General features: G+C 37.1%; 1 protein-coding gene across 1 annotated transcript; it reads left to right on the forward strand.

The window, feature by feature from the left end:
• The first annotated feature begins 3,414 nt into the window (after positions 1–3,414).
• On the forward strand, positions 3,415–6,421 carry LOC138904283 (uncharacterized). The gene is made up of 5 exons (XM_070192785.1): positions 3,415–3,577; positions 3,715–4,320; positions 4,365–4,724; positions 4,830–4,976; positions 5,694–6,421. Exons 1-5 carry the CDS (start codon positions 3,415–3,417, stop codon positions 6,419–6,421), a joined length of 2,004 nt encoding a protein of 667 aa, XP_070048886.1.
• Positions 6,422–15,188: the final 8,767 nt, after the last annotated feature.

The following is a 15,188-nucleotide window of genomic DNA, read 5'->3' on the forward strand; positions in this document are numbered from 1 at the left end:
ACCTCTTATTTTTTTCTTTTCTTGCCTCATAACTCCTCTATTTTTTCATGAGCTTGTTCTGTTTTTTTCTTTTATCCTAATACAATCAGACATCTTTATAATAATATTTTTATATAATAGTCATTTGTTATAAAAATTGATTCTTTTCGGAACCGATTATTATGTTATGTTATAATATATGTCATTTATAACAACACTTTACTATAGCAGCCAAAAAATATCAGAACAAACGAAACTGTCATAGAAAAGTTTGACCATAAATATTCAAAACTTCTTTCCAACCCTCCCTTTCCTGTACAGTTTGATTATGTTTTAACATCAGCTATATATATACCATCATTATTCTAAATTTCAAGATAAAATTACAAACTTGATATATGATCTTAGATAATGATTAATTCTAAATTGCTATTTATACCTAAAATATTAGGTATGAAGTTTTTAATATGTAACACTACTTGTTAGCATTACATACATATTAAAAATATAACCCTTTTTGCCCCTAGGTCCTTATCTATCCTCTCTTTTGTTTATTCTCTTCTTTAAGCTAATGAAGTAGCAATTGATTTGATAGAATTAATAAGACATAGCGATATGGGATGAAGGCGCCTCCCTAGTTTTTGCCCTCTTGTAGGGGGCAAAAGGCCTCTCGTGAAAATCATTTATAACTTTTATGAGCTAACTATTGCACTTTTTCTTAAATTCCGGCCGAAAAATTCTGATTCTTGAGCTATATATATATATTCAGCTACCTTATAAGTTTGGCCGAATTGTTTCTAATCTAACAATATAATAAAAACTGATGTAATATTTAAATTTTATGGGTTCAATTTTAGGATTCTATCATGATTTATTTGATTTACTGGTTACGGAATCAATTATATACTTAATAGTAAATTTTTAACATATATTTCGAATTTAAGCCAAACCTATTATGTTCAAATGAAGACGTATATACTTATAACTTTACATCAACACTTGCAATGAAGTTCATTATATGCAATACTGAACTTTTATTGAGTTAACTCAGTTCGAGCTATAATTATCTTTAACTCAATAATTTTATATCGAATTTAAACTAAATTCAACTCAGTGAGTTAGTTCGACTCGACGTATACATCTGTATACGGTCAAAACTGATTAGTCCGTCCTACGGACTGGTCGGTATGATAATACTTTGATCGAAAGGCAGCTTCGTAATACCAGGTCGAGGTCCGAAACCAGGTCATCAAGTTTCGAGTTCTAGGACCAATCAATGACAAGCTCGGTATCATTATCGAGCTCGTATCCAAATCGAACTACGGAGCGAGGCGAAATGATCGAGCCTAAGATGCATAGACCGACCGACACCGACCCTGAATCAATACCAGACTCCGAGTCAGAATCGAGCTCGGGTCAATATCGAGCTCACAGACAAGAGCCGTTGCAACCACACTAGGAGAGAGAATCCTCATAGGAATTAAGAAAAAGTTAGTTCCTCATGGGTTCCCCACTATTTATTTTTTATTATATCTAAAGTAGGATCTCTCCACTAAAAAAGGGATGATTGTTGTTTCCGTGAGGCAATATTCAGATATTGGAACAAAAGATTATTCCTTATATTGAAAGATCAATCCTTTGAGCTCTCTTACTTCATCTTATATGGCCCATTTATTTTCTCTTTTCAACAATTTTTTTCTTTTGTTCTTATAGTCAAGATTGGATATTTCTATTCTCTTTACGATTTGTATCAAGCTATACCACATACCCTTAGAACTACGTACAAATTTAACTCTATCTGATTTTTCGGGTAAACAACATCTAAGCAATAGGCACAAGGCTTTGCCCAAACCAATACTAGAGACAATTATGTATTAATCCTCAACCCTTATCGTTATCAAGATGTTGTGTTTAACCATTTAAGAGACCGTAAGATTTTTTATTTTCAAATTCCCTTTTTTTTTGTTATTGGTAGGAGAAAGGGGCAATGGGGGTAGCTTTTCCATGTAATATATATTTATGATTTTATACCCTCACTAATTCCTTTCCAATAATTCCATCAGTATCTACACATTTAGGATGTAGATAATATAAACATAAATGCAAGCACCACCCTTTTAGATTCTCTCCTTCCTCATGCTCTCGGCGCACGTTAGTTAATGTACGCCGCTTGTGTTAGCCATGGCGAAAGGGAGAGGCATAGGGCGTGGTCGACCTAGAAAACATCTGTTAACTACTCTTGTAAGCTCGATGGTAACTGAAAATCAACCACCGATGGAGAAAGCAACCCCACCTCCATCAGTTCCAATTGCAGATCCAGCAAATGGAGGTGTTGCATGTGAATTGGTTCTACTTCGACTCATCCTGACATTTCTAAGAGACTAGATCTAACTTATCCAATGACAATTGGTCATTTAGCAGCCTCTTCAACAGTACCAGTTAATGGAATAGTAAAACTGGTAAATCCAGCTCAAAATCAAGTAAACACTCTAGGCTCGTCAGAGAAATCAGTAGTAGAAGAGGTAGTGATAGTAAATAAAGCTGCACCTAAAGCTCCATGGACAACTTTGTTCCAGAAGAATCGATTTGCTACTAATGGTATGTCACGATCCTATATTCCACCATAAATTGTTGATGGCCAGCCTATGGTTCAATTAGAAAAATCAGAGGTAGAAGAGAAAGAAAACAAATTGAGGTGTGCGTTGATTGCTTATATCTTAGGGGATGGACCAGGGTATAATGCGATGAAACGGTACATCAATTTGCACTGGTCGCATGTGATTTCAAACTATTGCAGATGCTCGAGAAATACTATGTGTTGGTCCTTACTCAATTGCTAATAAGCCTATCATCCTAAAACCATGGACTCCCGACTTTGATTTCACGGAAGAATTCCCCACTGTCATACCATTGTGGGTCAAATTTCCTAAGTTGCCTATGTCATGTTTGGGAGTTGGCTCTCTCAGCAGAATTGCTAGTGTAATTGGGACCACTGTATTTGCTGATGAGTGCACTACTAAGCAGACTCGAGTATCCTTTGCTCGAATGCTTATTGAAGTTAATGTTACAACAAAATTGCCAATTGAAATTATGGCTATGGATCCTACTGGAAAGAAGTTTCTGCAAGTTGTTACCTATGACTGGAAACCTACTTATTATGACAAATGCTTGGTTGTGGGACACAAGTGTTCCAACCAGCCACGACCTATGATGCAACAGCCCATCCAGACTAAAAAAATAAATAAGGAGTAACAAGGTGGTCATACAGGAATGGAGAACCAAAGGACCTATACATAATGCACCTGGTCCTCAGAATGTAATCTCATCTGAGGATCAACAGCAAATTGGCAACAAAGTAAAAGTTGTAGATCAAAGAGGAACAATAAAGGCACCTGATCCTAAGGTGATCCTAAGGAGATTAATAATCACCACAACATGGTACCTGTAGCTGAGGGGCAGGATGACAAAGGTAAAGCAGTGCAAAGCCCTGAGCTTAATCTCATCAACTTCCCACCTTTGACTCCCATCCCAGCGAGGAATAGGTTTGAAGTTGTATCAACAAGTAGACATGAGGAGCACATTCCACCTGGGGATAGAGGTGGAACTATTATTCAACAATGATGAATTGGTTGTTCTGGAAGATAAGGGGTGTAAATAAAAGGTATAAATAGAAGGAGGTTAGAGAGTATATTAGGGGAAATAGAATCAAGCTAATAGGTCTTGTAAAAACTAAAGTGAAGGAAGGGAATGCTCAAAGGATCTCAAAAGCTATTGTTCCTGGATGGAGTATACTGACAAACTATAAGGATACTAGGAATGGAAGGATTTGGTTACTATTGGATACTAGTCACTTCATTATTACTGGTATTAAAGATGATGCTCAAATGATTCACTGTCTGGTAAAAAGTAGAAGATGTGATATAGATTGTTTACTCACTGTAGTATATGGATACAATGGGCTGGAACAAAGAAGAGCTCTCTGGGATAAGTTACAACTACTATCACTGAGTATAGAAATACCATGGTTAATAGCTGAAGATTTCAATGCAGTACTATACCCCAGTGATAGACTATCTTGTAATCCAGTATGCTACTCAGAAATTCAAGACTTTGCTGCCTGCCTCCAACATACAACACTGACAGAACTACCTTGGAAGGGTGACTATTATACATGGTCTAATAAGCAGCCCGGAGTAGATAGAGTCAGCAGTAGATTGGACAGAGTTTTTGGCAGTTATGAATGGATGATGTCTTGGGGTCATGTGGAAACAAATTATGATTTGCCTCAAATTTCAGACCATGCTTTTATGCTATTAACACTGTCATCTTCAATATGGACTGGTAGAGTGCCTTTTAGATTTTTTAACATATGGCAACATATGAAGATTTTTCTCAAATAGTGGCTAGCATGTGGAATTCTCATAGTACACAGGGTACTTTGAAATCAGTTTGGACAAGATTGAAAGACCTGAAACTTGCTTTGAAAGCTTTAAACTCTAGGAAATTCAGGGGCATCACTCAAAAAATTGAGAAGGCTAGAATAGATTTGAGGGTTATCCAAGAGCAGATTTCACTGAATTGCAATGATGATTTATTAGATATGGAGAAGAAAACACTACTCAATCTTGAGAAGTGGTCCTTAATTGAAGAGAGTGTCCTGCAACAGAAAGCTAGAGCAAGATGGATACAACTTAAAGATTCCAATTCTAAGTACTTCACAGCAGTAATGAAGGATAGAACTCAAAGTAAGCAGATTACAGAAATCACAACTCTACTAGGAGACAAGTTGACTGACCCTGAAGTCATCAAAAGAGAGATTGTGGATTTCTATAAAAGACTAATGTGATCAGCTGCCAATTCTTTGCCTGCTATCAACAGATCATACATGAAGAATGGTCCTACACTGTCTCATCAGCAAAGAGTTTATCTCTGTACAGAGGTAACTAACCAAGATATTGTTGAAAGTATTAAAGCAATTGGTGATGATAAAGCTCCAGGTATTGATGGTTTTAATGCAGTTTTCTTCAAAAGAGCATGGGACATTATCAACAATCAGATCACAGATGCTATAAAGGAATTCTTCTCAACTGGAAATATCTATAAGGAAACAAAATTGCACTATTGTTACATTAGTTCCTAAAGTGACTAAGCCTACCACAGTCAAAGAATATAGACCAATAGCCTGCTATTAAATCCTATACAAGATGATCTCTAAGATCTTGGCTTCTAGATTGCAGAAAGTCATGTCATTCATCATCGGTAAAGCTCAAGCAGGTTTCATTCCTGGTAGAAAGTTTGCTGACAATATCATCCTAGCTCATGAACTAGTTAAATCCTATACTAGGGCTCAGATATCACCTAGGTGTATGATAAAGATTGATTTCCAAAAAGCTTATGACTCAGTAGAATGGATCTTCTTATAACAGGTGATGGAGGAGATTGGTTTCCCTGACATGTTTATCAAATGGATAATGGAATGCATCAAGACAGTCAACTATACTATCCTTGTGAATGGAGAAACCACATAACCTTTCAATGCTGCCAAGGGCCTTCGATAAGGAGATCTTATCTCTCTGTTTGCAATAGTGATGGAGTACTTGAGCAGATCCTTGCATGAGCTTAAGAAGGAGCCTACATTCTAGTATCACCCAGGTGTAGGAAATTGGACATAACTCATATGAGTTTTGCTGATGATCTCTTGTTGTTTTCCAAAGGTAATCTATCCCCAGTGGTTACATTATACAAATGCTTCTCTCACTTCTCTGAAGCATCAGGTTTGCAGGCTAATTTGGGTAAAAGTTCAGTGTATTTTGGTAGGGTGAAACAAGATGTGAAGGAGCAGATTTTGGCTCACCTGGGATTTGAACAAGGATCACTGCCCTTCAAATACCTAGGCATTCCTCTATCTATAAAGAAAATAGCTCTCATACAATGGCAGACTTTGATTGAAAAGATTACAGCCAAGATCTCTTCATGGACTGCTAAAAAGCTATATTATGGTGGTCGTGTGCAGTTGGTTCAATCTGTTATTTTTGGCATTCAAGCTTACTGGGCTCAATTGTTCATCTTGCCTGCTAAGGTATTGAAAATGATAGAGGCACTCTGCAGAAGCTACATCTGGTCTGGAACTAACACAATAACCAGGAAGGTATTAGTAGCATGGGAAAAGATATGTACCCCTAAGTCAGCTGGTGGACATAATCTCATAAACCTTCCTCTGTGGAACAAAGCAGCAATTGCTAAAATATGCTGGGACTTAGCTCACAAACAAGAAAAATTATGGATAAGGTGGATCAATGCTTACTACATCAAACAGCAGCAGCTACAGCATATGCCAATCCCATATCAAGCAAGTTGGATGGTGAGAAGAATAATTGGATCAAGAGTTACCATGTTGCAGGCACAGAACTTAAGTGATCACAACAAAAGCATTATCAGATAAATATACCTACAACTGTTAGGAGAATTACCAAGAGTGAGCTGGAAATGTCTAGTCTTTCAAAATTCTGCAAGACCAAAGGTAGTCTTCACTATGTGGTTGTTACTCCATGGAAGACTACCTACTAAAGATAGGCTATTCAACTGGGGCTTAAATGTCACCCCTCATAGTGTTATGTGTCAAGGTCAGGTTGAATCAAGGGAGCACCTCTTTGTGTAATGTCCATATGCTATAGAATTGTGGAAGGAAGTCATGAAGTGGATTCAAAGTGTACCAATGATCATCACTTGCTGGGACCAACACCTCCAGTGGATCATCAAGCAAGGGAAAGGGAAGTCCAATAAGGCTAGCATATTCAGAATGATATATGTTGAGACCTCATATGCAATATAGATTGAAAGAAACACACGTACATTTGAGCAAAGGTATTGAAGTAGTGATGTTCTTGCAAGAGAGATAGCATATATTTGCAACGTTAGAGTAGCTACTCGAGTTAAGAGTTATATACAACAATCTTCTATAGGAACATAATAGATACATTAGTGCTATATGTAAATAGGTATGCTATGTTTGTTTTTACACTTTGAGATAGTCAGCTGAGTTAGCTTGACTATGGATTTGTACAGTTCCATCTTTGGTGATTAATACAAAAGAAAGTTAATTACCAAAAAAAAAGATTTAGATAATATAAAGAATTTTCAAATTATTGATGGATTTTAACTATTAGTAAGGTTAGTTATCATCTTTATTAATTGATTTTAAATTATTATTATTTTTTAATTTATAGTTACGATAAGTCATCTAATTATATAAATATTTTTAATATTATTGGTGCATACAACTCAAACTCATACATATATACTCCATCCGTTCCGGTTTATGTGAACTTATTTTCTTGTTGGTCCGTTCCAAAAATAATGACCCTTTTTTAAATTTAGAAATAATTTAGCTTACACTTCCAATTCATCCCTTAATGAAAAGCTTTTATAACCACACAAATATTCTAGACCTTTTTTTACTTATTTAGGACCACAAATTTTAAAAAATTTTATTTTTTCCTTAAATTTTATGACAAATCAAACAGGTTCATGTAAATTGAAACGGATGGAGTATATGTTATTTAAATGGGAGCTTGTCATTCTTATCATTAAAGTGTGCATGAGTTCAATAATTGCAAGGATCCCAAAAGCATGACAAACCTGACCTATACTCTAAAGATACTTCTGCAAGAGTAGTAAAGAACCCTTCTTCAAAAAATCAATCAGCCAACTCCATGCTTTGTGTGGACCACCATCCCAATTCTTTATAACCCCCCCACATTTTCTCGTTTCTTCATTAAAACCCAACCCAAATTTTGCCCAAACTGTTTTGGACCACATACATGAGTTATGGTTATTGTACTTTCTACCCCTCGAAAAGTTACTACATTATCCGACAGTAAGTAAGTAAGCGTGATGATTTAAGAAAAATATTCACACGCAATTTACTCCTCAAGCATGAAAAACATTTGGAAAGTTGAACGTATATACTTATCATTTACTCCATCCATCTCTTTTTAACTGTTGTTTTAGTTTTTCCCGTACTTAATAAGAAAATAATAAATAAAAAATATCATTTACTAAACTACCCCTATTTAATAAAAGTAGATTAATTTTTTCCTCTTAAATATTGTGTATTCTTCTTAATATTAAGGATAAAGGTGAAAATAACTACTCCAATAAAGTTAGTCTTGAGTTTCTAAAGTGACAATTATTTTAGGATAATTGTTTTGAGTTAAAGTTACTGTTAATTTGAGACGAAAAAATTAAAGCATTAGAATAAGGTGAGTTTGCTAAAAAGAATGATAATGGTTTTGACCAAATTTAAAAATAAAAAATAAAAAAAATTGTAGAGAGTCTACTCTATGATTTACTGTTTGTACATTTTGTTTTGGATTAGCAAAAGGTGTTCTGTTTGTCTGCTGGATAAAACATATGGTCGGGAGAGAGGGCAAATTATGGTCAAATTTCCGTCTTAAAATCCGACCAAACTTTTAATTACCTTTTTAAAAATTCTCACATTACTTCACTTATCCTCCCTTCTCCCAAACTTGTCAGCTAATTTTCTTGAATTTCACGCCTTAATACATGCGTTAAATTCTTAACGAAAGAAAATTGGAATCATTTTTCTTTGCTAACACAACATTAGCAAAATATTTGCTTTCTCCCCCACCCCACTAATTTATTCTAGATATTTTTTAGTATTATTGTGAATCAAACAAAACACATTATGTTCTCCAATTGTATTTGAAAATTGTGCATATGTTTTGTAAGAGATCCAAAAAAAAAAAACATTTCTCTTTCTTATTTTTACTGGATACCATTTCGGCATTTATAGTATATGGTCTCCAATGATGTCTTTATTTTTCATGATTTAGACTATCATAATAAAATGTGAAGTCACAATCCTGATTTAGACAATCACAATAAAATGCAAATCAAAATCATGGAAATTATTAACGGTGAACAGCACATATGTCACGTTTAAAGATTTGTAATAACAAGATGGAAAAATGATGGTTTGGCCTTTAATGATTGGTCATTTAATCATCCTTCATTATGGCTACTGGCCCCTACGTATAATATTTTCAGCGTGATTATTAACTGCTTAATGTAATCAAACGATATTAACAACGCTTTACATTTATTTGTTGCTTTTAAGTCATATTTGCTGTTTTTTCTTTATGATGTTGGTGGCCGTATAAGCAGCAAATATATTCAATATCTAGGGAGAGCGACAGAGCGTGGCATATTTTGTAAGAATTTAATTTAATTATATATACTGATAATGCAAATATTCTTTACACTATGAGTGTGGTTTAAAATGTGATAGTGCAAGTCAGTTATTATTTTTATCAGATTATCAAGCAAGGCTTTATCATAGAAATTTACTTTGTAATTATATTTATAATGACTTGGTCATATATATATATATATATATATATATATATATATATATATATATATATATATATATATATATATATATATATATATATTATACCGTCAATATATACAACTTAAACTATAGCCACACAAATATTATGGAATGATTAAATCCACAAACAGTAAATGTGTACTAACCATACAAATATTATGACATGTTTAAGACCATGAGTTTCAAAAGTCTCTATCTTTTACTCTTAAATATCATGTCAAATCAAAGTACGTCATATAAATTGAGAGTAATATATAGAGAATAGTTGAATTGACCTGCATCTATGCAAGTTGTTGATGTCGTGAGATAATTCCATATATTTTGACATTATTTACCCTACTTGATTTTTGTTTGGATGATAATTTGTGCGACGATTGCGCTTAATAGAGCTTATTTCATGTGTAGCAATGCTTGGACATGAATTGGAGAAAAGTTGCATGAAATGGTACCTCAGAGCTACAAAATGGAGCAATAAAAGAAGGCATGCAAGGCAACGAAAAGTCTGTGCCACATACAGTGCCTTGCATAGTAACAACAGTGCCATAGACATAGACAGTGCAAGGCATTGTCCAGGGTACTGTCATCAGTGCTATAGACAGTGCCTTGCGCCGAAAAGACAGTGCTACAGACAGTGTTACAGGCAGTGCAAGGTGCCAACAATGCTATCCGAAAAAATGTTTATAAGTCCTCATTATTATTGGACATGTAAATCCGGCCCTTACCCTATAAATACCCCTAAAAGTTAGTTTTTGAAGGGTTAGACATCATTAGAGAGGCAAGAGGCTACAGAATACTTCGGAAGCACGAATCACTCGAGTTTTTCGCTCTGCTTTCCTTTAATTTGTAGTTTAATGCATTTAGATATTACTATGATTATTTAAACAGTTATGAGTAGCTAAACCCATCATCTAGGGTTGATGGAACCAATTGTTAGATGAAGTCTTGATTGCATTTTGATATAATTGAGTCGTTCTTACTCTTTAATTGTTCAACTATGTATTTCTTGTGATTAATTGAAGGGCCCTTGATTAATCGTGTCTAGTTATCTTGTGTTGCTTGAGAAGAATACTTGATTAGATTGTTGTTGAACAACGCCACTCTTGAGTAAGTTATAAAATTTTTTACTTGAATTGAAAAGCGGGATTAGAGATAACGAAACTTTGGTCGATATTTATGAGTTGTGCAAATTGTCAACTAGAGTAGTTCGAGAGAATACTTATAGTAAATTATCGTAATTGATCGAGAGATAATTGCGGTAAACAAGAACTCATCATCTTTAGAGAGTGTTACAGGTAGATTATAGCTAACGTGCCAGGACTTAATTCGACAATTAGGGAAATCGTAAATCCTAAATCCTTTTATCCGTGATTCAACCTCATACTTCCTAATTGATAGTTTTTATTGTCATTTTTACTTAGTTAAGTAATTTTTTAATTCACAAATCAATTCTTGAACTCTGAAAGTTGTCTGAGCTTATCATTATTGAACTGAAAAGTTGTAGCAAATACGTTAGTTCCCTGTGGGATTCGACTCCGAACTCTTGAACCGGATTATTTTTGCAGCGACCGCTTAGTCCTTTCTATAAGGTATAGTTGGCGGTGATCAAATTTTGGCGCCGTTGCCGAAGAACTAACGGTGTTATTCGTTACAACTTGAAAGAACTGCTAGGATTTTTAGTTTAGATCAATTTTTCGTGGTACTAAAAATATTTCCATTGAAATTCTCACGTTTGAATTCTTTTGTGCCTCAGGTGCATGCCTAGATGCTCCTTGAGAACTGGTGAACTATTTGAAGGTTTCTTAGATCCTGAGAAAGCATTCCGTACACTAAATTGGGCTAACAAGAAGAGCAAATAGCTAAAACAGAATGAACAAATCAAAATTGAAATGGGTGACGTCGAGAACGTCAACGGGAACAATAGAAATAATCAAGTTGACCCAAACATCGGAGTGGTAACACCTCTTATGCCAGAAGCTGCTCTATATGATTGGGCGCAACCAACTGCTGATAATCTGGAAACTGCAATTACAGTCCCTCCGATACATGCAGAGACGTTTCAAATTACCAACAACATGCTGCACTTGCTGCAGAATAAAAGGTTGTTCTCTGGGTCGTACATCGAAGACCCTCAATAACATCTGAAGAATTTTCTATCAATTTGTGTCACTCAAAGACAGCCGAATGTGACACCCGAAGCAATCAGATTGTTACTGTTTCCATTCTTAGTGACTAGAGAGGCTCAAACTTGGCTAAATTCGCTCCAATAAACTCCATTGCTACTTGGGAAGAACTAGTCAAGCAATTCTTAAACAAGTTCTATCCACCCAACAAGACTGCAAGGCAAATTGATGAGATATTGCAGTTCAGGCAGGAACCAACTGAAACTTTGTAGGAAACCTGGGAGAGGTTTAAGGGCATGTTGGTGAAGTATCCACACCATGGCATCCCGGATCAGATGCTAGGACAGAGATTCTATATGGGTTTGGCTGACAGTCTGAAGGCCAATGTAGACGCTTCAACCGGGGGTGCATTCTTGAGTAAATCATTCACAGAGTGTAAGATTCTTCTTGACAATATGGTTCAAAATTCAGGCTGAATGGCGAGGGATATAACACTCACTCCAATAGTGTATTTTGTTGCTCTTGACCCAAACAATACAAATGCAGAAAACATAGCCACTCTCATGACCCGGATGAGCTTGTTGACAAAGAAAATTGATGAGATGGGAACGAAACAGGTTCATATTGTTGACACAACAAATGGAGTCCATGCACTCCCTGCATAAATCAGTCATATGTTTGCTTGTAGAGTGGAGAGAATGATAACAACGGCTTCAGAGAAGACATGAATTACGTCAATAATTTTGGGGGTCAGAGGCAAGTGGACAGCAATGGGGACCTCAAAATCAGCAGTACAGACCAACCCAACAACAGTACAATACCAATCTTGGGGGGAACACGACCACAAGGACAAGTTGTGCCCTATCAAAGGTAGCAGGGTTACAATTAGTAGCACCAACAACAGTTGGCTTACCAACAGCCTCATCAACAATAGGTGACCAGACAAGACGATAGTAATATGATAGAAATCAAGGGCATGCTACAACAAATCATTGGGACAAATGGAATAATGCAATAAAAGTTAGACGCACATGACTCACCTATTAAAGGCATTGAAACTTAATTAGGCCAGCAGTCCATGGATTTGAACAATCGTCCACAACGAACGTTGCTCGCAGACACAAACATCAATCCAAAAGAGCAGAACTCAATCAGTTAATGGTAGTAAGTCTCAAGAATGGAATAGATTTGGATAGAGAGCAAGAAGTTGCTCAATCTAATAGAGACACCATGCCACTTACTCCAGTGCCATTCGAGATCGATGAGTCAACGGAGCTCACAGAGGTTGTAATTAAACAAGAACAGGTTGACAAAGATAAGGAAAAGGAAATTGAACAACTCCCAGAACAAGTAGTGGAAAAGACTTCTAATCAGGAAAAGACACAGGGCAGCGGACAGAAGCTAATTCCAGCACCATTCCCTCAAAGGTTGGCAAAGCAAAAGAAAGATGATCAATACAGGAAATTCATGGAAATCCTAAGTCTTACATTCTTATTTAATTTATTTATCATTTTGGGATCAAATCAATTCTCTTGCCTATAAACCACGTATAAATTTAACTGTACTATTTTATGGGTAAACAGTTTGGCGCCCACCGTGGGCTTCGACAATTGCGTAATTAAGTTGATCTTTGCATCGATTACTAACCTGTTTGATTCTTTTTTCTTAGCAAAAAATCATTAAAAAATGGTAGATAACGATGTCAACGTCGCACACAATGTTGAACCCAAGGAAATCAGCCTCAGTACGAAGACTCGATCAGAGATACACGCAACGAGAGGGATGAGGCCACACCGGTCCATGGCGGAAAATATCACGACATGTTCGAGAGGCAACTCCTGATGATGCTGAAGACGAGCACGTCACTGAAATAGTAAGAATCCCCAGGGAGCAACAAAAGGCTATTATGGGCCACATCTCACAACAGGATCAGTTCATGACGGAGTTGAGACAGGCTTTGTCGGGCGCTTCCAGCAACGCGAATGGATGGGGTCTGGTTCCTCCCGGTGCTCCCGCAAACTAAACAACGCAGAGAGTTGACAATAACATCCGAAGAGGCGAAGTCGGCTTCGACATGGCCGGGGGGAACGGTAGCGAATCCGGTAACAATAATGAGAATGATCCCTTTAAACCGAACTCATGCGATTTATAAGGGAAATAAATGGCCGAATAGATCAAATTTCGGGTGCACCGCCAGTATTGAAAGGATAGGATTCAAAGAAATACACCCAGTTGTCGTTCAAACTAAGCGCGACACCAGAGTTGATCCCGAAGCAGTTCAAGATGCCAGGCGTGCCGAAATATGATGGGACTTCAGATCCTTATGAGCACATCACCACCTATACAAAGGTGGTGAAGGGGAACGACTTAGCTTCGTACGAGATTGAGTCAGTCTTACTGAAGAAATTCAGGGAGATCCTCATGAAAAGGGCCCTAACATGGTATTCGCTTTTACCCGAGCACTCAATAGATTCCTTCGAGATGCCTGCAAATTATTTTATCAAGGACCATGCTGGGGCCAGGAAGGTACATGCCCAAAAGGCCGACATATTCAAGATTGCACAAGGAGAGTCCAAATTGTTACGGGAGTTCGTGACCATATTCTAGAAAGAAAGGATGCAGCTACTGGTCGTACCAAACGAATGGGCAGCTGAAGCATTTACTAAAGGGCTGAATTCGAGAAGTTCCCATGCTTCCCGAAAATTGAAAGAAAGTCTTCTTGAGTTCCATGAAATAACACGGGCGGATGTTCACAACCGGTACGAATTAAAGATAAGAATTGAGGATGACCAGCTCGGTTTCTCGGCATCAACCAAGGGTTGGGACCGGGAGAAGAATAAGGAGAAATCAAAGAATGATTTCGACACAGAGCGACGGTCTTCTAGAGGTCGATTTTTGCTTTATGAAAGGGCCGAAGGAAGCGGCATAGGTTTTTGGTCAGCTGATAAATTCACTACTGATAGGAGAGCTAATCGCGGTCGGAATAACAGATCATTGTCGGACCAGGAGATATCGGGCTCCCGAGACTCCTCCTTCCCCAGGCTATCCGAAACAACTTCAACGTTAGAGGGATCCTAATTTATGGTACGAGTACCATGGGACCAACGGCCACCGGACTGGGGACTACCGATATTTACGCGACGAGGTGGCGACATTGCTGAAAAATGTCCATCTCATAGAATTCTTAAGCGACTGGGCTAAGAACAAATACGACCACAATCGGGATAACGCGGAACCCTCAAAAGCGGGAGGAGATCCCCCTCGTTTGACGATCAACATGATTTTCGAGGGTAACAAGATTAATGGTGTAACTTTCTCGGCAACAAACAAATTGAAGGTATCGGTGACCCATAGCAAGAGACTCTGGGAAGTCATTGAGGATGACATCACCTTCACAGAGGAGGACGTAGATAGACTCTTACTACCGCACAACGATGCCCTGGTAGTCTCTCTTAATGTTTTAGATTTTAAAATTAAACGTGTTTTAGTGGACCTAAGAAGTTCAGCCAATATTATTCAATAGAGAGTGCTGAAGCAAGCCAAGCTGACCGAAAGTATCATTCCGGCCACAAAGCTCCTCGCCGGGTTCAATTTAGCAAGCGTGACAACCCGAGAAGAGATTCTGTTGCCTACGAATGCCGAAGGGATAATGAAGACGACCCTTTTTGAAGTAG

The sequence above is a fragment of the Nicotiana tomentosiformis genome, chromosome 2 (genome assembly GCF_000390325.3).
Source record: "Nicotiana tomentosiformis chromosome 2, ASM39032v3, whole genome shotgun sequence".
NCBI classification, from domain to species: Eukaryota; Viridiplantae; Streptophyta; class Magnoliopsida; order Solanales; family Solanaceae; genus Nicotiana; species Nicotiana tomentosiformis.

Excerpts from the sequence above, each read along its gene's own strand:
- LOC138904283 (XM_070192785.1), top strand. The coding sequence starts at position 3,415 with ATGGTACCTGTAGCTGAGGGGCAGGATGACAAAGGTAAAGCAGTGCAA. Across the intron at positions 3,578-3,714 it reads CATTCCACCTGGGGATAGAG|TGAAGGAAGGGAATGCTCAA; the intron begins GTGGAACTATTA and ends TAAAAACTAAAG. Across the intron at positions 4,725-4,829 it reads AATGAAGGATAGAACTCAAA|CTGCCAATTCTTTGCCTGCT; the intron begins GTAAGCAGATTA and ends TAATGTGATCAG.